The sequence below is a fragment of the Oncorhynchus masou genome, chromosome 19 (genome assembly GCF_036934945.1).
Source record: "Oncorhynchus masou masou isolate Uvic2021 chromosome 19, UVic_Omas_1.1, whole genome shotgun sequence".
Taxonomy (NCBI): Eukaryota; Metazoa; Chordata; class Actinopteri; order Salmoniformes; family Salmonidae; genus Oncorhynchus; species Oncorhynchus masou.
In genome coordinates, this window is record NC_088230.1 from 25,278,570 (window position 1) to 25,303,924 (window position 25,355).

General features: G+C 41.1%; 3 protein-coding genes across 5 annotated transcripts in view; all 3 read left to right on the top strand.

Moving 5' to 3' along the window:
* The window catches only part of LOC135506055 (dermatan-sulfate epimerase-like), a 29,426-nt gene extending 20,043 nt beyond the window's left edge, over positions 1 to 9,383 (top strand). For both annotated transcript variants that reach the window (XM_064925429.1, XM_064925430.1), the window contains 2 exons: positions 3,061 to 3,268; positions 3,486 to 9,383. In XM_064925429.1, coding sequence (XP_064781501.1) covers positions 3,061 to 3,268; positions 3,486 to 5,235 — 1,958 coding nt within the window. In that variant the 3' untranslated portion in view covers positions 5,236 to 9,383. The remainder of the gene's footprint in view (positions 1 to 3,060; positions 3,269 to 3,485) is intronic.
* Positions 9,384 to 10,472: 1,089 nt separating this feature from the next.
* On the top strand, positions 10,473 to 13,340 carry LOC135506057 (NADH dehydrogenase [ubiquinone] 1 alpha subcomplex assembly factor 4-like). 2 transcript variants are annotated; one of them, XM_064925432.1, is made up of 3 exons: positions 10,473 to 10,667; positions 11,047 to 11,138; positions 11,248 to 13,340. In XM_064925432.1, exons 1-3 carry the CDS (start codon positions 10,526 to 10,528, stop codon positions 11,548 to 11,550), a joined length of 537 nt encoding a protein of 178 aa, XP_064781504.1. In that variant the 5' UTR covers positions 10,473 to 10,525; the 3' UTR covers positions 11,551 to 13,340. The 2 variants fall into 2 exon arrangements, with proteins under 2 accessions (XP_064781504.1, XP_064781505.1); XM_064925433.1 differs by having other exon boundaries at positions 10,473 to 10,658.
* Positions 13,341 to 14,086: 746 nt separating this feature from the next.
* Positions 14,087 to 23,473, top strand: LOC135506059 (probable G-protein coupled receptor 63). The gene is made up of 2 exons (XM_064925436.1): positions 14,087 to 14,601; positions 21,735 to 23,473. Exon 2 carries the CDS (start codon positions 21,861 to 21,863, stop codon positions 23,118 to 23,120), a length of 1,260 nt encoding a protein of 419 aa, XP_064781508.1. The 5' UTR covers positions 14,087 to 14,601; positions 21,735 to 21,860; the 3' UTR covers positions 23,121 to 23,473.
* Positions 23,474 to 25,355: the final 1,882 nt, after the last annotated feature.

Here is a 25,355-nt window from a genome sequence, read left to right on the forward strand (position 1 = left end):
TGTACAGATGAATGTGGTACCTTCGGGTGTTTTGAAATTGCTCCCAAGTATGAACCAGATTTGTGGAGGTCCACAATTTGTTTCTGATGTCTTGTCTGATTTATTAAAATTTTCCCATGATGTCAAGCAAAGAGGCACCGAGTTTGAAGGTAGGCCTTGAAATACATCCACAGGTACACCTCCAATTGACTCAAATGATGTCAATTAGCCTATCAGAAGTTTGTAAAGCATTTTATGGGATTTTCCAAGCTGTTTAAAGGTATAGACAACTTAACGTATGTAAATTGTGATACAGTGGAATTGTGATACAGTGAATTATAAGTGAAATAATCTGTCTGGAAACAATTATTGGAAAAATTACTTGTGTCATGCACAAAGTAGATGTCCTAACCGACTTGCCAAAACTATAGTTTGTTCACAATAAATTTGTGGAGTGGTTGAAAAATGAGTTTACTGGCTCCAACCTAAGTGTATGTAAACTTCCGACTTCAACTTTAAGTACTTTACACCGAAGTATTTTACAAAGGGGCAGGCAAAGGGCAGGTCGAGGTTCGTAATCCAGGGCAGGGTCAAACAGCGACAGAACGACAGGCAGGCTCAGGACATGCAGATAGGTCAGATCCGGGAAGACTAGAAAAACAAAGTTGAGAGCAGGCGAACCAGGAAACACGCTGGTAAGACCTGACAAGACAAGACAAACTGGCACAGACAAACAGAAAACACAGGTATAAATACACAGGAGATAACTGGGAGATAAATGGGAGACACCTAGTAGGGGGTGGAGACAAGCACAAGACAGGTGAAACAGATCAGGGTGTGACAGTCTGATTTTGGTTATTGCAGTTGTTGTTTTTGACTTATAAACAATTTATTGTGGTTAAATATTTACTACTGGTTGCTAGGTTTTAAGATACCTTTTAATGCCAAACTGACATTCTTCTTAGATCCTGAGAGTAAGCTAAATTTATGGGAACCGTGTGTTTTGGGGAAATGGCTTCAGCAATAAAGCTAGGGAGATATTAATTTCAACAGGGCCTGTAGTTTCTCTTTCCCTTTTGACATTTGTGTTAAAAATGCAAATATTCTGTTGAAGCTACATATGTAAGATTTACAGTGTATTTGAGGTTTAACAAAGGCTTCTAAGTGTTTAGACAAATGTATAATAATCCACATAATAATTCACATTTATAATCCACATAATAATTCACATTTCCTGTTGCTGCAGGATTATTTTCCTGCTGTAGCAAACTGCCTTAAATTCAGATTCTACAATGCCTTCAGAAAGTATTCACAACCCTTGACTTTTTTTGACATTTTGTTGTGTTACAGTCTGAATAAAAATGTTATTAAATAGAAATTTTGTTTTACTGGCCTACACATAATAACCCATAATGTCAAAGTGGATTGATGTTTTTAGAAATGTTAACAAAATTAATTAAGAAATTCAAAGCTGAAATGTCTTCAGTCAATATGTCATGCCTGCTCCCCCTTCCTGGCGCTCAGGGGCACCAGGCTGCCCATCATTACGCACACCTGTCACCATCGTTACGCGCACCCGCGCGTATTTGTACTCACCTGGACTCCATTCCTTTGTTGATTCTCCCTCCTATATCTGTCTGTTTCTCGGTTTGATCCCAGTGTCAGCATTAATGTCGTTATGTTTCCCCTGTCCAGACGCTGTCCGGGTTTTGTTTCATGTACATTATTTATTAAACATTCACTCCCTGTAGTCTGTCCTTACACATAAAGTTTGAATAGTAATTGACTCAAGACATTTCAGCTTTTCATTTTTTTTATTAATTTGTAAACATTTCTAAAAACATAATTTGTTATGGCAAGCCTAAATAATTCAGGAGTAAACATTTAGCAATAATAGTGGTAACATGATTTTTGAAGAACTACCTGATCTCTGTACCACACACATACAATTATCTGTAAGGTCGCTTAGTCGAGCAGTGAATTTCAAACCCAGATTCATCCATAAAGACCATGGAGGTTTTCCAGTGCCTAGCAAAGAAGGGAACCTGTTGCAAGATGGGTAAAAAAGCAGACATTGAATATTCCTTTGAGTAATTAATTACACATCTGCCTGTGAAGTAATTAATGACACTTTGGATGGTGTATCAATACACCCAGTCAATACAAATGTCAGCGATTGGGTGCAGAGTTATAGCGGAGTCAGGCGCAGGACACAGGTATTAACATAACTGAGTTTACTCAAAATATCAAGCAAAATTCCAAATAGGAACATACAAAAAACACTCGCACAAAACACAACTACTAACAACATAAACAATCACGGACAGAACAGGAATGTATGCCAGAGGGTTAAATAAGGAACATGATATGTATTAGAAACCAGGTGTGTGTGTAATACAGACAAAACAAAACGAAACTGAAACATGGATCGATGGTGACTAGAAAGCCGGTGACGTCGACCGCCGAACACCACCCGAACAAGGAGAAGGGCCGACTTCGGCGGAAGTCGTGACAACAAAGATGCAGGCGTCCTTCCTAACTCAGTTGCCTTAACCAGAAAGACTCAGCTGTTATCACTGTCAATGGTGATTCTAACATGTATTGACTCAGGGGTGTGATTACTTATGTAAATGAGATACTGTATTTCATTTTCAATACTTTAGCAAAAAACATGTTTTCACTTTGTCATTTTGGGGTATTGTCTCTAGATGGGTGAGGGAAAAAAATATTTAATCAATTTTGAATTCAGGCTGTAACACATCCAAATGTGGAAAAAGTCAAAGGGTATGAATAGTTTCTGAATGCACTGTATATGTATACAACATGTACCATATTTCTTACATTTTGTAGACTACTCAAGATTGAATCATAAGAAGGTATATTGTTTGTACAACCAAACTGGACCTTGGACTGATCAGTATGTAGCGGTCACTTCAAATTTGTAAGAGTTTTATGATGATAACATTCAATATTTCTCTAACAAACCAGTATGAAAAGCCACTATTGCAGTTGCCTCCTCCTATATTTTAACTGTAAAATAATCCATATGGATCTTGGCCCTGGCCTGTTCCATCTCACCAGGGTTCCAGAGGACTGTAGCCGTAGCAGATTCCAACTACAATTGGTTCTACGGGCCTGAGAGCCAGCTGGTGTTCCTGGACCGATACGTGATGAGGAACGGCAGCGGGAACTGGCTGGCTGAACTGATCCATCAGAACCGGGTGTTGGAGGGGCCAGGACAGGCCGGGAAGGGACAGCGATGGTGCACACTGCACACAGAGTTCATCTGGTGAGACTGAGTCACACTCTCTCTCTCTCTCTCTTTCGCTCTTGTCTGTTGGTTTAGTTTTACTGTTAAATATGTTGTATTGTATGGATTTAGGCCTAAAGTTTATTATCTCACTGATAATTAAATAATTTACACCATTCTGAATGTTAAATAGCATTTTGAGCATACTTAATTTGTATGTATGAAATTAATATGTTGTTGTTTTTCAATTTTGCAGGTATGATCCAAGCCTTACTCCCAGGGCTCCTGCAGACTTCGGTACATCCCAACTCCACTACTTTGAGGACTGGGGGGTCGTCACGTATGGAAGTGCTTTACCTGCAGACACCAACCACACCTTCCTCTCTTTCAAGTCGGGGAAGCTGGGTGGACGGGCCATATTTGACATTGTTCACAGGAACAAGTACAAAGACTGGATCAAAGGGTGGCGGAACTTTAATGCTGGCCATGAGCATCCTGACCAGAACAGCTTTACGTTCACCCCTAATGGTGTTCCTTTTATCACGGAGGCTCTGTACGGGCCCAAGTATACCTTCCTGAACAATGCAGTGCTGTTCTCCCCAGCTGTCTCAGGGAGCTGCTTCAAGCCATGGGAAGGTCAGGTCACCGAGGCCTGTAACTCCAAGTGGCTGAAGTACAAGGTGGGGCTGGCGGCGGACGCCCAGGGCAGGGTGGAGGCGGCTCTGGAGAGGCAGGGGATGGTGTTCATCCGTGGGGAGGGCCAGTCGGCCTACAACCCTGAACTGAAGATCAGGAGCTTCCAGAGGAACCTGCTGCTCCTGCACCCCCAGCTGCTGGTCCTAGTGGATCATGTCCATCTGGAGACAGACAGCACAACCAGGGCCATGAGTGCCTTCTTCCACAACACGGACCTGTCCTTTCAGGAAGCCAAAATAGATGGTGTGCATGGAGCCTTTGTCAGACACGGTAAAGACCCGTATAAAATGTTCTGGATGGATGACACGGGCTTCAGTGAGAAAGGGGTCTTGGGGTACTGGAACTATCCACGTGGTTACCCCTATAATGGCTCTAACTATGTGAATGTGACAATGCCACTGAGGTATCCACACACCAGGGTGGCCTATATCTTCTTTGGGCCGGGGGTGGACGTGCAGAGCTTTAGCCTGCGTGCTGATGCTAATAGGGTGGACATTTACGTGGCCACCAATGAGCACACCTACACCATCTACCTTCTGACAGGAGAGGTGACCAACAAGCCTCTGTTCGCCATGGTACTGGTGGACCAGAAGAAGATTGTGTTTGAGAAAGCAGCAGGAGTGCTGAACGACACGCCAGAGGAGGTGGAGGAGTATGTCAACGTAGTAGAGGACAACCTCCAGCATGCCAAGCCTGTTTTTCAGCAGCTGGAGAGACACATTTTGGGCAGGGTACTCAACACGGCTAGCTTCCGCAATGCAGCTGAGCGCCTCCTACAGTTCTCAGACAAGAAGAAGACAGAAGAGGCTATCGAGAAAATGTTTGCTCTGACTAAGAAACAGGGCAAAGGAAAGGGGGCCAAGAAAGCCTTGGGGAACCTTGGGAACGAGCTCTCAGAGAGCCTGCCTGACATATTTGCACAGATCGAGGTGAGTGAGAAGAAACAGAGATCGAAGAGCACAAAGCGGATTATTGAGGAGAGCTCAGAGGAGGATGGAGACTCCAGGGCGTTTATGGATTATGGAGACTCAAATAAAGGCAGGAAGGGTGGCTTTGTGAAGGGTCGCAAGTTCAAGGAGGTCCACATGTCGGCAACAGCCAAGAGTGACAGTCTGTCAAACGTAGCCTCTTATATCAGACTATTCCTAATCTTAAACATAGCCACCTTCTTCCTGCTACTGGCTGTGTTATTGACACGCTTCCAGAGAGGCAGAAGTCTACACACCCAAAGGTGTTTCTATGGCATTCTCCTCATCGACAGCTTCATTTTACTCTGCCTCTACTCTTCCTGCTCTCGCACACAGTGTTGACATCATTACTGTTCAATGACGGGGAATGTCAATGTACAGACAGACCTATTGAACTATTGTAGTTCGCCATGGGTGATTAAAATGCACCATACACCTCAGTCTGAGCCAAATCTACCTGATGGGTGTCCAGGAAATCATTAATTCCAAATAGGAATTGATAAACTTGACGATATTAAGCCAGACCACCTCTGAGATCCTAAGCTTCTGTGGAGCTTGAGAATGGAGTCTGTATAAACTTTGTCATGTACAGTTTTTAGATTAGACCCCCTGACTCATATCAAAGATCTCCAAGGCTAGCCACTAAAATGCAGATGTCTCTGCCTCTCTCTGTGTATGTTTTGACATGCAGTCTAAGTCATAAATAATATAGAAAGGTCGGGTGATTGTGGAGGCCAGGTCATCTGATGCAGCACTCCCATCACTCTCCTTGGTCAAATAGCACTTACACAGCCTGGAGGTGTGTTTTGGGTCAATGTCCTGTTGAAAAACAACTGATAGTCCCACTAAGCGCAAACCAGATGGGATGGCGTATCGCTGCAGAATGCTGTAGTAGCCATGCTGGTTAAGTGTGCCTTGAATTCTAAATAAATCACAGACAGTTTCACCAGCAATGCACCCCCACACTATCACACTTCCTCCTCCATGCTTCACGGTGGGAACCACACATGCAGAGATAATCCATTCACCTACTGTACTCTGTGTCTCACAAAGACACTGCCGTTGGAACCAAAAATCTCACATTTGGACTCGTCAGACCAAAAGACAGATTTCCACTGGTCTAATATACATTGCGCGTGTTTCTTGGCCAAGCAAGTCTCTTCTTCTTATTGGTGTCCTTTAGTAGTGTTTTCTTCGCAGCAATTCGACCATGACGGCCTGATTCACGCAGTCTCCTCTGAACAGTTGATGTTGAGATGTGTCTGTTACTTGAACTCTGAGAAGCATTTATTAGGGCTGCAATTTGACGTGCAGTTAATTCTAATGAACTCTGGGTCTTCCTTTCCTGTGGCGGTCCTCATGAGAGCCTGTTTCATCAAAGCGCTTGATGGTTTTTGTGACTGCACTTGAAGAAACGTTCAAAGTTTTTGAAATGTTCCGTATTGACTGACCTTCATGTCTTAAAGTAATGATGGACTGTCGTTTCTCTTTGCTCAAGCTGTTCTTGATGATGGGACTTGGTATTTTACCAAATAGGGCTATCTTCTGTATACCTCCCCTACCTTGTCACAACACAACTGATTGGCTCAAACTCATTGAGAAGTTCCATAAATGAACTTTTAACAAGGCACACCTGTTAATTGAAATGCATTCCAGGTGACTACCTCATGAAGCTGGTTGAGAGAATGCCAAGAGTGTGCAAAGCTGTCATCAAGGCAAAGGCTGGCTACTTTGAAGAATATAAAATATATTTTGATTTGTTTAACACTTTTTTGGTTACTACATGATTCCATATGCGTTATTTCATAGTTTTGATGTCTTCACTATTATTCTACAATGTAGAAAATAGTCAAAATAAAGAAAACCCCTGGAATGAGTAGGTGTGTCCAAACTGTTGACTGGTACTGTATGTTCAAACAAGATATATTTTTGTGTTATTTTCTACTCTTTGCAATGAAAAAGGAACAATATGCACAGATTTGCAATGCTATTGTCATTGTGTGTTTGCTTTTGCCTGATGAATGTGGGGACTTTGCAGATATAAAACAGTAGAAATATGTTACTTCAGGTGACAGGCAGTGGTCCTCTCTGTGTCTATAACTGCAGCATGATACTATTGCATTCCACCAAATTGGCTTAACTGCAAAACAGAAAACATTGTCATCCCCATTTAAGTCTTGTGATATTGTTCTATAGCTGTCAGGGTCCATGTAATTCCATTTAGATTAATAGACTTTTGAATATTAATTTTACTTCTGTAATAGATTTACTTTCATGCTCTCAAATGCTTGTCAACAATATGTTGGTGAAGGCCATTCCATTATGCTAGCGTTGATTTTCCATCACAAAACCCACCTAATATAATTACACACTTGAACCTCCTGATTTTATAATGTGGCATTATTTTGAAACATTTGTCATTACTGCCCATGTTTATTGTTACTGTCTATTCTAATGGGTCTACAGGCGGCATAACAGGGATGAGGGTTTTTGTGTTATTTTGATGGGATATGTACCTTGGTAAGGAGGAAACCGCTACTCTGCTAATTATGGGATTGTTAGGGAAGGGAGAACTAAATGCTAGGAGAGGGGTAGATTTTCGGTGGGTTTTGGTAGACGAGATTTTCGGGAAATATGTAAATAGTCCTGCACCTGTACATACTGTATGTATACAGACATACAGGTAACTACAAAAATAATGGAAACACTTGAGTAAATGAGGCATACAAATTGTATTGAAAGCAGGTGCTTCCACACAGGTGTGGTTCCTGAGTTAATTAAGCAATTAACATCCCATAATGCTCAGGGTCATGTATAAAAATGCTTTGCGGGACTATATTTTGGTTACCATGGCTATACCCCTGTAGGATAACAGTGCTCCCATCCACAGGGCATGGGTGATCACTGAATGGTTTGATGAGCATGAAACATCTTAGTCACCACATCTCAACCCAATTGAAGACATAGAAAGAGGAGGAAGGGAAGCGTTACTAAGGTACACAATAGTACATTTTGGTAGATAGAAGGTGCTCATTGGTAAAAGGGGTAAATTGGTCATCAAAAAGAAAGGAGGACCAAGCAACTCTTCATATAATTGATTAAAATGCCTTTATTAGTATGGCATGTTCAATAGAAACAAAGTTTTTAAAAACCGACGCGTTTCGGCTGCATGGTCTTTGTCAGGGAGTACAAAAAAAAAGGAATAGAATGTCTCTTTTGAACACCTTTTCAATTAGCCAATTGAACACTTATGGGAGATTGTGGAGTGATGTCTGAGACAGCGTTTTCCACCAACATCATCAACAAAACACCAAATGATTTAATTCCTTGTGGAAGAATGGCATCACATCCCTCCAATAGAGTTCCAGACACTTGTAGAATCTATGCCAATGTGCATTGAAGCTGTTCTGTCTTGTGTTGGCCCAACGCCCTATAAGACACTTTATGTTGGTGTTTCCTTTATTTTGGCAGTTACCTGTATCTGTCCTCAATTTAGTGTGTGTATGATCACGTTTTCCTCAGATCAGGAGGTTGGTTGTAGGAAGAGGATGCAGCTATCAATATTTACTCACTATTACCCAGTCCCACAGATAACAAGGAGAGACATGCAAACAAGTCTTTAGTTCCTTTGACGTGTTTTGCACATGTGAGGGTGGGCTCTGTCCAACTATCTTTGTATGAGTCTTTCTCTCTCTCTGTGTAAGATAGACACATTCCCAGACGTGTCCTGAACATGTGCAAGTCAATATTATGGCCTAGAGCAGGGATCATCAACTAGATTCAGCCGCGGGCCGATTGTTTCTTGAGTGGATGGTCGTGGGGCCAGAACACACTTACAAATCATTTGTAGACTGTAAATTGACCGCAAGAAGCCCAAATGTACATAATATTTTACAAAAAAAGTATAATTTCAAACCTTGCTTACATTTGTATATGATCACGTATATGATCTCTCTATTATGCGTGGAAATACTTGGGGACAGATTTCCCAAATTAAAATCACTTATAGCTGATTTCCTGGTATTTTTACAATTTTTTATGTCCAACAATGAAAATGTTGCTTAGAAGACTTGGGGGGCCAAATAAAACCACCTGTGGGCCGCCAGTAGTGGAACCCTGGTCTAGAATCTAGACACATGACTCCTCAGCCTGCAAGTGGGAGGAGCTACAACCCATGACAGTGTTGCCACTAGTTGGATTCAGTTTGATTAGGTGAGTGTGGTGCTCAATACACTATACCACTATTGCCTAATCGTGCTGTATCTTGCCAATGAATTTAACTAAACTATGAGTAATGGAAGCCCTAGCCTTTTGTGACAGCGCCGAGATTTGTCTCTGGATACCGAGATTATGAAAGCATTTATGACAATCAAGTAGCAGCTTTTGGTCAGGGATTGCACGCAACAAACAACAATCAGAATTCATTGTTTTGCCATCTCATTAAATAACACATGTTCACCTTTTTTTTCAATAAAGAGTTTTACGCAAGATCTCAAATGTGTCTCTTCTGTCTCAAATGTTGTGATGATGTGTAATAAACTTGAATTGAGTTGCTTAGATAATAATTTGAGTTACAAGACAATGAGTCCATCATTAATCTCAATGCCTGCATTCAGAGGTGATCAGACTATCAGAAACATGATGTCGGTAGTGTGACAGCCAGGCCAAAATCATATTTTAAGTAAACCATCACCTTTAAAACATTTCCAACATTGCTCAAATGCTACTTCACCTGACAGTTCCTATGAATGTGAGTAGTGGCGCCCAAGTCAATGACATTTCAGCAAAAGAATGTATATGTTTCTAATAATGTAGGCTATGGTATTTTGAAATGTGGTATTTGTCCTTGCCAGTTGATCCTTGCCAGATGTGCTCTGTAGTGTTCACATATGTAAAGGTGACTTGGTTGGTTAAACTATTCAAGAGATATACAACACCTTCATGGCTCCCATATAACTCAAACCCAAGTCAGACTCACTCAAACTTAACCTATACATAAACTAACGAATACAGATGTTATATTTATTGCATTTTTCTACAAAGTAAAAAGACTAAAAACCTGTATGACTCTAGTGTTACCTTGCTACAATAACCAGTCCTCTTTGGTCATAGGCCTACAGTGCCTCAAGAAGTGTCACTCACACTCACTAATACTAGAACAAACACTGAACTATAGGCCGCCTACACCAAAGAGGCTGGGAGACTATAAGGACACAGCTGGCACTTAAACCAACTAGCAAAAACCTAAAACGGACCCTTAACCAAACCCATAACCCTGACCCTAACCCAAACCTTAACCTAATGTTTTATAAATTAAATATCGGTTTTTGTCGTCAGGCGCCTGCGTGTCCTTATAGCCTTTTCCAGAGGCATCATACGGTTTCCATCCTCTGCCTGCCTGTCTACCTACACTGTAGGTTACTGTACTGAATAGACTCCAAGGATCTGCTTCCACCTGCTGGTAAGTGTGTCCCCAGCGAAATAATGAATGTGGAACCCAGACTGGTGGAACCAGATGCTTGATGTTCTCCGGGCCACACGGGTTCGCTGTGGAATTTCCAGGTACCATGATAGAACTTTCTCGCTCTCCGTTAAAATTGTTGGACGAACTTCACCGTTCCCAGGGTTGATTATGCCAAAAATGGGGGCACGCGTTGCACGGTTGTTTAGGAATTTTAACTTAGAAAACCGGGTACATCGTGAGATCGGGAAGGCAAAACCTGAAGCGGCACCTCGACATCAGACACACATTGATCCTGTTCAGAGTGCACAGAGTGAGTACATACATAGGACTTTATGTCACTGCAATGACGTACTGTTGACTAGCTCCAGACAGTATTTAGCTAACTCAAATCGGAGGGTCAACAAAGTCAGGTACGCCTGCCATGCTAGCAAGTAACGTTACGTAGCTAGTAAAGCTTACTCTGTACTGGGTGGTGTTTCATACAGCTTAGTTAACTAATTTGAAACCAAGGTTTAAGTGTGAGTGAATGTGTGGTGACTATCAGTTTTCCAATTATGTTGCAAGCACAAATATAGCTATCTATGTAACGTTACCAGCAAAGATTCCTGGTGTGTCAGTATGCAAATTACCCATTCATCACTAGGGTTCACCCTCTACCTCCATGCTCGGGCTAATTCTGTTTCCTTCAGTTACTGAGATCTCTGATGCCATCCACAAGAGAAACAACCCTCTACTGGGGTTCCTGAAGTCGGTTTATGTAGAATCAAAGGATCCTACAGAGGTGAGCCTAAATAATGACTATTCAATTTAAATTTCAGTGATGGATTATTTGATAGCTTGGCCTTTATCTATGTGGTTGATTATAACCCTACTCTGTTTGATCCTAACAGGCTCCAAAGGAGGTGACTGAGGAGAAAGAGGAGCGCAGGCCTCTAATTTCCAGCCTACCTGGGGACCCCTATGGTATTGTTGAGATCATTGATGTCCCTAAAGGCAAACTGTCTATTATTGAGGCCCTCCAAGCTCTCAACAATCATAAGAATGCTCCCCAAACATGGACATTGGACAAGGTCGCCCTGGAGTACTCTCTTGACTTGAAAGATACTAAAGCACTTCTGGAGCATTTCATCCCCTTCGAGGTTAAGATCATACCACCAAAGACGGAGGATGCAAAGAAGATCAAAGATATCTAGGACGAAGATGCATTATTCCTGGTCTTTAAACACAACAGCCATCAGCCAAGTGTATTAATTATTTATATTTGTTATCCTTGTCCAGATGAAACTGCCATATTTGGAGTTCTACATACTGTAATGAAATGAGGGAGAAGCATGAGGTATGATTTGAATGCATGTTGACGTTTATTGTCATGAATCTTGTCCTGGAGGCAGAAATTAGTGATTTCCGCTAGATGTCAAAATTGGCTATATATTAATTAAGACAATTGGATATTTGGTTAGAGTTAAGCAGTAGGATTAGCAGTTGTGGTTAAAGGGATACTTGGGGATTTTGGCAATGAGGCATAAAATGGTATCCACAAGTTCATCTGCCTCTGCAGAAGTAAATAAAGGGCCACACTGCCAAAATCCCGAAGTATTCCTTTAAGGTTAGGTTTAAATCAGATTTTCTGGCTGTGCCAGCTGGTGACCAACCTGCAGAGCTGCCTCCAGGGCAAGATTCATGACAGTAAATGATAACCTGCCATTTGAACCCAGTACCCTAGGGTCCAGAGCTAGACATATTACCACAGCTCCAAAAATATGGCGTCCTTGTGGAGGTGGTAATCAGTGTTATAAACACCAAGGTCGTAACAATAAAAACATATCTTTCAATCTCAATACACATTTACTAATCACATTAAAGATGAAATCTGCGGTAGGGGGAAACGGCACCACTGGCCACCCCACCATCGTTGTTATAGTTTTTGCCAAACTGCGGAGCATCAGCATAGTAAAAAAATAAATGTACATATTATGCTCCACTATCGCGTGTGCAATGATGTCCAAGGGGAGAAAACAGTGTTTGTTGTTTGCAGTAACTTCTTTGTTGTAATATTGCAAATTGACATGGCAGTTTCCCATTAAGGATTCCTGCTTTAACCAATTAGGCCTATATTATATAGTTATGACTGATAGCTATGATATTTGGCCTGCAAATTAATGAATGATTATTGACAAATTACTTTTATTTAAGGGCTTTATCCCTGTATGTTGAGTCATAAGGCTACATGTTCACATACAACTGACCCCGTGGTAAATTGATCCCAGTTACAAAACTGGTTCCAGATGCTAGTAAGTTGTCACTTACCAGTTGTGCATCTCTGCAAGTATCAAGCTACTCTACTCTTTAATTTGACATTTATATAAACAAATGTTCTGTATGTTTGTCAATCCTGTTCCAAGAGTGGAAATCATTCAATATATTTAACTTGTTTTTGTCTTCCATGTGTGCCCCCAATATGTCATGATATGTAAACCTCCAGTGTGTATCAAGTGAGGCCTGCAGTTTGCAATGACCAGTGAATGTATCTCTGTTCAGTGTGGGGATATCCTGCCAAGAACTTCTATAGTTTATATATAAACGCATTGCTGGGCCATTTCATGAAAGAGTGAATAATCAGGATGCCATTATTTACTTGTCACTAATGTAGATGTGAATTAAAAGGATGTTTTAGAGACATTCAATACATTTGAAATGTAATTAATGTGTAAATAGATTGATTTATTATGGAAGGGGGTGCCCATGTAATAAAAAAAGTTGTATTGTAGGGTTCATACTTGGACATGGCTAACAGTGTCATGTTCTGTGGCCTACTCCACATTGTGATTAAGTTATAAACTCTTATTCGTGAGATATGAGTAGTGGGTTCTTTGTTGATTCAGTAGCAATTTTGTGAGGTTACTTTGGTTTGATGGTCTCAGTTTTCACAGCTTGCTGCAAACGCACAATTTTTGCAAAATAAAGGACATTGTTTTTAAAAGTTGTTTTAATGTAGGCCTTTTTTATGGCAAGGAAATTCCAGAATATTCCTCAGCAGTTATCAGTCTTCCTGTTCCAATGTGTGTTCCCATTTTACAACCGGATGTAACTAGAAGGGATGTATGCGATCTATTACGTGCACCGTATTTATAATATGTCTTTCCAAAGCTTGAATGTGTGAATGACATGCTTGGATTAACAGCTTCTTGGATACTGCTGAGTTCTCTCATCGCTCCTCTCACCATTACTAAGTGTAGTTTCTGAGATGGTGGCGGAGAATAGAGCACTGTTGATACGGAGGCACTGACCTTGCTATTATCTATTTAGCGCTGACTTAAAAAAATATATAGTGTAACTTGCACAGCGTTTCCCAAATTAGGGGTCGAGACACCATGTGGGGTCACCTGATTTGAAAATGGGGTAGTGAGATGTGTAATAAGTAGCTATTATTAGTGGAACATCTAATGACCAAACATACACTGATTGGAATCTTGTTGTAACATTTTATTTTTCTGAGTGTTTGATGATGATTGTATACAATGTAACAATACAACGCCTATCACACGTGCCCTGTAGGCCTAGTCTTGCAACCAGACATTTACGCCTCTTTATGGCCATTATCCATTTCAATTGGAGCTCGAGATAATGGGCGTGCCCTAACGGAGGACCGTACCCAATCCTGTCCATACTACTGGATGATGGGACTGTCAGTTAACCGGGATACCGACAGAGGTTTAAGTGACGCAATATTAGAGCCTACGGTGGACCCCGACAGTGACAATCAAAATGATCGTTCTCAGGATAACATAAAGATTAGGGTAGAGCTATAGGAAAGAATATCAAATGACAGACAATCAACTTGTTCAAAGCCCGTTTTGAGTCATGATTCTGTCTGGTAGGCCATTAGGCCAATCCAGACGTTTTTTATTTTGCTGCGAAATCAATTCCTTGCTAAACAAAGCTGTAACGATATGCGGAGGAGCTACATTTTACTTCACTGCTTTTGTTGAATTGTGTCGGTGGCATTCGCCGTTTGTCGCTCTGTAAACAATATTATTTGATTAGACTTGTTAATTAGCGTGCAATGAGAGATGAATTACACCTCGAATATGTAGTTGTGACGTGACTTCGAGGAATTACAAAAAGCATCTGGACAGCGAGATGGATCAACAGAAAGACTATATGAAACAAGCAGCGTGAATGGGTCTGTCTTAACTGAAACCCAATAACGATATTGGTCAACCTGAGACTTTGGAAGGAAAAAGGTAATTTAACTTTTTCTAGACCGAGGATAATATAATCGAAATAAATACTTACTGAAAAGTGGTTTCAGTTAATACAATGCAAACATTTTAAAACAATTATGTTTTATTAAATTATTATTAGGCTATCATCAAACAAGCATAATAATAATAATACTGTTAGCAAAAATAACCAAGTAGGCTTATAATTTTAATTTGTATGGGTTTGTTTGTGTCTGTATATCGCAGAATGTATAGGCAATGAAATTCTATAGCCTCACAATCAATAATTTCCTGTGATGAGATACTATTTTAATAGGCCGGTAGATAACGGCTGACTGTAGGCTATTATTGCAGAAAATGCATCAAAAGGAACGTTTATACATTTTAATCACTGTAGTCATGTCGTTTAATCACTAATTTCTACACCTCTTACCATGTTAATGTGGACCACTATTATTTGTAACTTTACAACTGTATGAATTACTACGAATTTATGTTTTATTTCCCCATTTGATAACTGAACAACATTATCCAGCTCAGAAATATATGTGTAATTCAAATTCCTATTTAGATACTCCAAAAGATAAACGCAATTTCCATTAACTGTGTGGTTAGCAGCATAACTTTTGCGTCTCTTAGAATCATCTAAGGCTTTAAGGACCATATGATACATCAACATGATCATTTGCAATGGTTAATGAAAGGCTCAACATTGTTTTGAAAGAGATCCAAAGCATTCAGATAGGTAGGCCTAGTGGCTGGCAGCAGCACCCTGTTGCTAGGCTCCACAACTACTCAACATGCAGTGTTATCATTGACTTGCAAGGTACCAGGCAGTTCCTTCTTACCAGTTACTATGGTTTCTGTGGATATGTACAGTACCAGTCAAAGGTTTGGACACACCATTCCAGGATTTTTCTTTATTTTTACTATTTTCTACATTGTAGAATAATAGTGAAGACATCAAAACTATGAAATAACACATATGGAATCATATAGTAACCAAAAAAGTGTTAAACAAATCAAAATATATTTTATATTTGAGATTCTTCAAATAGCCATCCTTTGCCTCGATGACAGCTTTGCACACTCTTGGCATTCCCTCAACCAGCTTCATGAGGTAGTCACCTGGAATGAATTTCAATTAACAGGTGTACCTTGTTAAAAGTTAATTTGTGGAATTTCTTTCCTTAATGCGTTTGAGCCAATCAGTTGTGTTGTGACATGGTAGGGGTGGTAAACAAAAGATGGTCTTTTACCAAAAAGGGCTAAGTCCATATTATGGCAAGAACCGCTCAAATAAGCAGAGAGAAATAACAGTAATAACAGAGGAGACTGCGTGAATCAGGCCTTCATGGTCGAATTGCTGCAAAGAAACCACTACTAAAGGACACCAATAAGAAGAAGAGACTTGCTTTGGCCAAGAAACACGAGCAATGGACATTAGACCAGGGGAATTATGTCCTTTGGTCTGATGAGTCCAAATTTGACATTATTGGTTCCAACTGCCGTATCTCTGTGAGACGCAGAGTAGGTGAACGGATGGTATCCGCGTAAAGCATGGAGGAGGAGGTGTGATGGTGCTTCGCTGGTGACTAGGCACACTTAACCAGCATGGCTACCACAGCATTCTGCAACGATACGCCATCCGATCTGGTTTGCGCTTAGTGGGACTATCATTTGTTTTTCAACAGGACAATGACCCAAAATACACCTCCAGACTATGTAAGCACTATTTGACCAAGAAGGAGAGTGATGGAGTGCTGCATCAGATGACCTGGCCTCCACAACCACCTGACCTCAACCCAATTGAGATAGTTTGAGATGAGTTGGACTGCAGAGTTTAGGAAAAGCAGTTAACAAGTGCTCAGCATATGTGGGAACTCCTTCAAGACTGTTGGAAAGTATTCCTCATGAAGCTGGCTGAGAAAAAGCCACAAGTGTATAAAGCTGTCATCAAGTCAAAGGGTGGCTAAAATCTATTTAGGTTTGTTTAACACTTTTTTGTGGTTACTACATGATTCCATATGTTTTATTTCATAGTTTTGACAGTTGCATTAGCTGCATCCTGAAACAGTCTTATTCTACAATGTAGAAAATAGTAAAAATAAAGAAAAACCCTTGAATGAGAAGGTGTGTCCAAACTTTTGACTGGTACTGTACATGTACTCTAATCTCTTTCTAGCTCTTCCATTACATGCTTTAAATGACTGAATTCTGCTGAATATCTGAAAATGGAAGAATACTAGCCTAACCACCAATTCATGTTTATTCTATTTGTTAAAAGGTTGCTTTTATGAGTCAGCCGTGTGTGCATAGCTGCCAAATGGCTTTTGGGTCATTCTGTATGAAAAGGGGACAAATACTGTAGGCCATGATTTTCCCTGACATTTAGCTCAAATAATAGTTTTTTGGATTACTGAAAACCTCTGTAATGACGGAATGGCCCATATCCTCCATTTCCCTCGCTACTTGTATAATTTGTATCAGGAATTATGTAGAAACAACATTGTTTCCACGTCACGTCAATGAAATAACGTAGAATAGATGTTGAATTGATGTCTGTGCCCAGTGGGAATTAGAATACAAGACTGCTTGCTACACAGTGCAGAATTGGTGCGACTGTATCTGTCAACGATGCCTGCCATAACATCCTCATGAGGAGAGCAGAGCATGATGATCAATCAGTGTCAGTGATAGGAGGCAGACCTAGATTTCAGTCTGAGGTTTGTTTGCACACATCCTTTCGGTCTTAATCAGAATATAGCACACAACCCACCAGTCATTGTATTATCACCTAATAATACATGTGTTCCTGTTCTATTCTGGCTAGCCAGTTTCTCTCATTAATGAACCATTTTACTCTCTCCCTTGGTGTGGTGAGGTGACTGACAATTCTATTGATGCATAATGGTAAATAGATAGAATTTGCCTCAAGGTTTCAGTCTAGCAACAACCATCACACAATAATATCCTCCGTGCAGTGTACAAATTAATGTTAATGTAGAAAAAAAGCAGGCCAATTTACATTTTACTGCATGTTATTTAATAGGCCTTGAATCCGCTTTATCACTTTGAATGTCACACTTTGTGTGTTCAACCCACATGGAATGACTAAAAATAGAAATGAGAGAGAGCACATTTCAAAGTGCTGCAGGAATGTTAGAAAATCACACTTAGAGAGAGAAATAGTAATGGCGCCTTGTTGTAGGCACTAACAGATGCTTATGCCTCGATCACACGTACAGCGTTATTGAGCAAAATGGTACACAGCGTCATCTGGATGTGTGCAACAAAAGTTCAACATTCACATTCTGCTACCATTAACTGTCAAGCCGTCTACGCATACAGTTTGATGCATGCGTTCAATAAATCCAACGTATACAACACACAGAACGCACTGCAACTGCCTCTGTAATGCAATGCTGCAAGGCAAACCTAGCTTTCCATTGGAAATTAATGTACTTTTGGTGTACCAAAATGTAATGACACTGTTGGTGTGATCGAGGTGTTACTCCGCCATGGCTCCTCGACAATTGTTTTTTTTTTGTGGGGGGGGGGGGTTTGGATAAACGCCTAAAATATGGTCTCTGGTAAACACATGCTTAGAAGATCTTATGTTTTCTTCTATGACATCATATTCATCAGCTAATGACACTATGAATTTTAAAGCATATATATAATCAAAACCACACTGCTAACCTTAGTGCCTGACCCTAACCTTAAATGAAGTCCAAAAAGCACATTTTTGTTTTCATACATTTTTACAATATGGCCAATTTAGACTTTGCAGCTGGCAAAACCACTCAGTTCTGCCTCCAGGACAAGACTCAAGACAATAAACGTCAACCTGAAATATGTCATACATTTTTTTAAAGATCTCCCAAACCTGTGTTAAACACCGAAAATAAGGTCTGAAGTTATCCCAATACCCCATTCTTTCACAATTAATTCCCCCCATATGAATGGCTGGAAGAACCAGAGGTTTCATTTCCATGTTTTAGTACTACAAGCTGGCGAGCTCTATGGATGGAACTGCTTATAGTTTGGCGGTTACAACATTTTCTGTTTGAGGTTTGCCGTGGAGCCATTCTAAATGATACCCGTCTAAAATAACAGTATCCAATGTTTATATAAGCAAAAAGCCTTTTTTATTGCAGTCTTGAGTTGTCCCCATAAAAACATTGACTTGGTCAGTGACATGGTTTGAGAAATTGCTCCCTGGCATGGTTTAATTAATGCATGAAATTGCTATGATATTTTGGAGATGGAGAGCAGTGGTAAGTTAGTTGTTTGGCCTGTTTATAATAGTGTAGTAACCGGGCTTACATCTAAATTGCTAAACTCCAAGGACTGAAGTCCTTTTAGCCCTTACAATACAAGTTCTGGATATAAACCATATGCCAGACAAAGTACCAACAAGTAGTCTTAGCCTTATCTAAATAAAGTACGGGAGAGTGGGGTCAGTTGAACCAAATAGGTATGATGTGCCACCCATGTTTCTAGGAAAGTATACCAAATATTTAGGAAGAGGTCATCATTTCATGGAGTCTGAAGGAATAAACCAGATGGAAAAAGTGGTAAGCAAGTTTGGTCCAAAAAACAGATTTTCACCAAGTCAAATGAATTTGTTGTGTTAGAGGTTTCATGATGCTTTTATCTAAACCAAAGTAGATCATTTAAATATTTTTATATACATAATTTGGGGTCTATATAAGCTACAATATGAGGTCCTAAACCTAGCATGAAAGTCCACCCTTGTAGCTGTGTGAGCTAATATAGTCAAAATGTTTTCCTTTGGACAGTTGAGCCAATTGCCATGGGGTAAGTTGAGGGTATGGCAAGTTGACCAAATGTAAGTGTTTTCTTCCCAGGTGTAATGCAAGGCATTAATCGCAGGAATACGGCGTCAAATCAAATTTTATTTGTCACATGCGCCGAATACAACAGGTGTACCTTATAGTGAAATGCTTACTTGCAACCCCTTAAACAACAATGAAGTTTGAAGAAAATACCTATAAAAAAAGGTAGGGAAATAATAACAAATTACTAAAGAGCAATAACAATAGCGGGGCTATATACAGGGGGTACTGGTACAGAGTCAATGTGCGGGGGAGTGTTATGGCTTGGGGGTAGAAGCTGTTTAGAAGCCTCTTGGACCTAGACCTGGCGACCCGGAACCACTTGCCGTGCGGTAGCAGAGAGAACAGTCTATGAATAGGGTGGCTGGAGTCTTTGACAATCTTCCTCTGACACCGCCTGGGGTAGAGGTCCTGGATGGCAGAAAGCTTGGCCCCGGTGATGTAATGGGCTGTACGCAATACCCTCTGCAGGATGCTCTCGATGGTGCAGCTGTAAAACCTTTGGAGGATCTGAGGACCCATGCCAAATCTTTTCAGTCTCCTGAGGGGGAATAGGTTTTGTTGTGCCCTCTTCACGACTGTCTTGATGTGCTTGGACCATGCTAGTTTGTTGGTGATGTAGACGCCAAGGAACATGAAGCTCTCAACCTGATCCACTACAGTCCCGTCGATGAGAATGGGGACGTGCTTGGTCCTCCTTTTCCTGTAGTCCACAATCATCTACTTTGTCATGATCACTTTGAGGGAGGGGTTGTTGTCCTTGCACCACGCGGTCAGTCTCTGACCTTCTCCCTATAGGCTGTCTCATTGTTGTTGGTGATCAGAAAGGCCAGCATCGCGGAGTCGCCTCTTCACTGTTGACGTTGAGGCAGGTACTATTTAATGAAGCTGCCAGTTGAGGACACGTGAGGCATCTGTTTCTCAAACTAGACACTAATGTACTTGTCCTCTTGCTCAGTTGTGCACCGGGGCCTCCCACTCCTCTTCTATTCTGGTTAGAGCCAGTTTGCGCTGTTCTGTGAAGGGAGTAATACAATGTTGTACGAGATCTTCAGTTTCTTGCCAATTTCTTGCATGGAATAGCCTTCATTTCTCAGAACAAGAATGGACTGATGAGTTTCAGAAGAAAGTACTTTGTTTCTGGACATTTTGAGCCTGTAATCGAACCCACAAATGCTGATGCTCCAGATACTCAACTCGTCTAAAGACCAGTTTTATTACTTCTTTAATCAAGATAACAGTTTTCAAAAGTGCAAAAATGTTTTCTAATGATCAATTAGCCTTTTAAAATGATAAACTTGGATTAGCTAACACAACGTGCCATTGGAACACAGGAGTGATGGTTGCTGATAATGAGCCTCTATACGCCTATGTAGATATTCCATTTTTTTTTATATGCCGTTTCCAGCTACAATAGTCATTTACAACATTAACCATGTCTATACTGTATTTCTGATCAATTTGATGTTATTTTACATTTTCTTTTCTTTCCAAAACAAGGACATTTCTCAGTGACCCCAAGCTTTTGAATGGTAGTGTATGCAGATATCTTTGTTAGAAAGAATACTGTATTTCCCTTGACAGAGTGATGCTGAACATAAAACACTCAATTTACCCCACTCACCCCCATGTAGCTAGGCATTCTAACATTTGTAAAACACACTTCTTCTGGGAAAATAAATTACCTGTGGCATTAAAGGGATACATAAATATGCAAAAAATCTCATTAAATCTTTAAATTCATTCTGTACACCAGTTCCACCAGCTGATTGGCAGAGTTGAAGTGGAGTTACCTCCAAATGGAAACCTAAAAATGAGAGACAACAACTGTTATGTTAGTGTTGGGAAGGCCATATTGTTTGTAGGGAAGTGCAGTATTTACTGAGGATGGAGAGGAGTGTGGCAAGCACAGGGAAGATCCTTGCCAGTCCCATATGAAGTTGGTAGCTTTTAGCAGTTTTAATGTCTTCTCTGTGCCCTGTGTGCAGTGTCAGGGTAGGATTTTGCTGACTGACTTTTCCCCACAAGGGCCTTCCCTCCCGTCCAACACTGAATGGATTAGAGGCTTTAGTGTCTCATTCACTGTAACACCGAGGGGATTTGGAGGGAAAGGATGTTCTCAATCTCTGTTGATCTCCTCATTTAATTTTATACATAATATTGTCTTTTGAGGAATGCAACATTTTAAAACAAAGAATACCCATTTTAAATGTATTATTATGGAAAAACAGACAAAGCTATTTAGACATTCATGTTTCTGTGTTGCCTCCATTTCCCTCTCCATCTCCCCAGGATCTCTCCTCCATGCTAAGATGCTGGCTTCTTCAGGACTAAGAAATGCATCCGTGGTATCATGTTTGGCGAGAGAAGAGCTCCAGTAACGATGCCTAAACCCAAGCCTGCACCCCTTGGGGAAGAATGGTTTACTCCACTGTCGTTCCCCCTGTGGAGGCAGGGGAGTCCAACAATGCCAGCCTCTGCTGCCTCGTCATGAGGCTGCTGAACCTCTCTGACCACCTCCTCCAGGGCCAGCCTGACATGGAAGACATGTCCATGCAAAACAGCTCCAATGGCATCTCCTGGTCACCTCTGGACCTGGTCACAGTCACACCAACATCTGAGGCCCAGGATAGTGTGCAGGGCGTCGGCCTGCCCCTCCAGGTGTTCTTCTGCATGGCCATGGTCTCCATCCTGCTGGTGGCCTTCCTGGGGAACGTGGTGGTGGTTCTGATGGTCTACCAGCGCGCTGCCATGCGATCCGCCATCAACATCCTATTGGCCAGCCTGGCCTTCGCAGACATGATGCTGGCTGTCCTCAACATGCCCTTCGCCCTGGTTACTGTGGTGACCACACGCTGGATTTTCGGGGATGTATTCTGCCGAGTGTCGGCAATGTTCTTCTGGCTCTTTGTCATAGAGGGCATGGCTATCCTGCTTATAATAAGCATAGATCGGTTCCTGATCATAGTCCAGAAACAGGACAAGTTGAGTCCCCACAGAGCCAAAGTGTTCATAGTCATCACTTGGACTCTCTCATTCTGTTTCTCTTTCCCACTAGCCACAGGTCACCCTTCTCTCCAGATCCCCTCTCGAGCTCCACAGTGCGTTTTTGGCTACACCAGCGAGCCGGGGTACCTCGCCTACGTATTGCTCCTCATGATGGCCTTCTTCTTCATCCCCTTCATGGTCATGTTGTACACTTTCATGGGGATCCTGAACACCATCCGGCACAACGCTGTGCGCATCCACAGCCACCCGGACAGCATCTGCCTTAGTCAGGCCAGCAAGCTGGGCCTCATGAGCCTGCAGAGGCCCTTCCAGATGAACATAGACATGAGCTTCAAGACACGTGCCTTCACCACCATACTCATCCTCTTCTCGGTGTTCACCATGTGCTGGGCGCCCTTCACCGCCTACAGCCTGGTTTCCACCTTCAGCAGCCCCTTCTACCACAAGGACAACTTCTTTGAAGTCAGCACCTGGCTCCTTTGGTTGTGCTACCTCAAGTCGGCCCTCAACCCTCTCATTTACTACTGGCGGATCAAGAAGTTCCGCGATGCCTGCCTTGACCTGATGCCCAAGTACTTCAAGTTTCTCCCTCAGCTGCCCGGCCACACGAAGCGGCGTATCCGACCCAGCGCTGTGTACGTATGTGGGGAGCATCGCTCTGTGGTCTGACTTGGAGGACACAGACTTCACTGCCATGTAGGTTTTGTTCGACCATTTATCCAATTTGCTCTCACCAGTCAAATTCATGAGGAGTTGTGATTGCTGTTTCGACAAGGACAGTACATTTTAGCTGTGTTGAATTTGTTTACAAAGCATGTAAATTAACTGCTTCTGTGGTTTTGATTATGGTGAAAGGCAGCCAGGCTTTTACATTTTTTTCATTGATATTTCTGTTTTATGCCTATTAATTAGTCTATGCCAGTCAGAATGCTGCTACATCTGCTGAAAATGTGCTATTTCAGTGTACTGCACTTAGGCCTCTCTTGAATGTAATAAAACATTAACATTTCTTACCATGTTAATACAGTCTTTGGCATTTACTTCTGGTTTGGTTTACTTCTTTATAACTCATGTTAGATTTTTGACTTATACTGTACTTCTGCAATTATACTATGGTTTACAGACATCATAAAAAAGGCAAAGAAATTTAGAAAAAAGTTCCTTAGCAACCCACTAATTTTTGTATTTTTTGTTTGTTTTTGTTGCTGCAGTCTATTTGTTTAGATTGACTCAACATGGCCTTGAATCCTATTTGTGTTTAATGTACTATGCACTCTAGAGACACATTACACCAGGGTTTGCCAAATGGTGGCCCACAAAATCTTCTTTAAAAAAATTCTTTAATTAATTTCATTGTTGTGCATAAAAGACTAAGAACCTCAGAAAAATCAGCTCCCAGATATGTTCATTTTGGATATCTGTTCGTAAGTATTCCCACGCATGGCGTGATCGAATACAAACGTATGCAAGGTTAGAAATTATGTTTTAGTCTAATATCATATGTGCGTGTGGTCAATTTGCAGTCTACAAATGATTTGTAATTATTTTCCGTCTCCCTGATCATCCGCTCAAGAAAATAATTGGCCCAAGGCACATCTCTGCATCACCCAGTGGTGTCTCTTCCCTGTCAGCCCCTCCACTGAGTGGTGACACACGTGAAACGTTTCCACAGTGCATTTATGCATGATCTCACCATACACTTATGGAAATAAGTCCGCCTTCATCTTGGCTATTGATATTAGATACACACTTCAATGTTGCATTGGTCACACCGCTTATAAAACATTGTTGAATATGGTAATGGTATATTGCCAGTCAGTCATGTCCGATGCCTGGACTATTTAAAGGTGTTTATGCACATGGTTCTGTTTGATATGCTAACAGGTTTTAGTGGAATTCTCCTGATGTATTTAACATTCAACTGGGTTAGATAGTAATAGCTAAACAGCTCATTTCTGTTAATACGAACTGAAATTACAAAAGCAAAAGGTCATCTCTGCAAACACATTTGAGTCATGGTCCCAGGCATTATAGTCTAAAACGGATGCCAGACTCTGAAAGGTCAACGGGTTGATTTCCAATGTGGACATTTAGCCTCAAAGAGACGTTGGCCTCTGCAACCCTTTGTAGCTGGGCCAGGTGAATTTAGATACATTCAAAAGAACATAGTTGTACCAAGGCGATTCTTTTCAGCTTGAAGAATATAAGGGATGGTGTTCTTAAATCAGCTTCCTCTCTGGAATTCATTATTCTGCCAGCAGTGACTAATGAGCGTGCTAAGGGCTTTCAAGCTCACTATAAATCATAGCTCCGAGCACTATTACTAAGCAACAGCTACTTGGGGGTGTCTCAAGAGAAGGTGGATGTAGTATTGTTCAGTAAAAGGTGTTTTCTTCCTCTTAAGGAGCCTTGTGTTTAAATAACATGCATTATAGAATGTGTTGAACATAACACGAATGATATCCAATTATATGGGCAATAAATGGTATGTGATGTGTGCCATGACCTGATTATTCAATGATGTTGCAGTTGCTCCTGTGGACTGTCTACTAGCAAGATCCGTAAAAAATATTTCCTGGAAACACATTGCCCATGCACCCTTGAGTCATCCCGTCAGCTCTCAGGTAATGAGCCTGAAGCTCTTCTTGTGTACAGGTGTATTCTATGGAGTCAATTTGAGGACTAACTGATATGACTTCAAACTATAAAAACCATAAACGAAAATAATAATAATTGTTAGCAAATGGAGAAAAAAATGTGTGTCGAGATCAAAACCTCCAAAATGCTAACAAAAATACAAGTTGTAAACAAAAATATTCCGCAATTGTCACGTTTGTTTGATCAAATATCTTGTTCTTGCAACTGAAAAGCGATGGCGAGCAACAAGAGAAAGGAGATGGACGG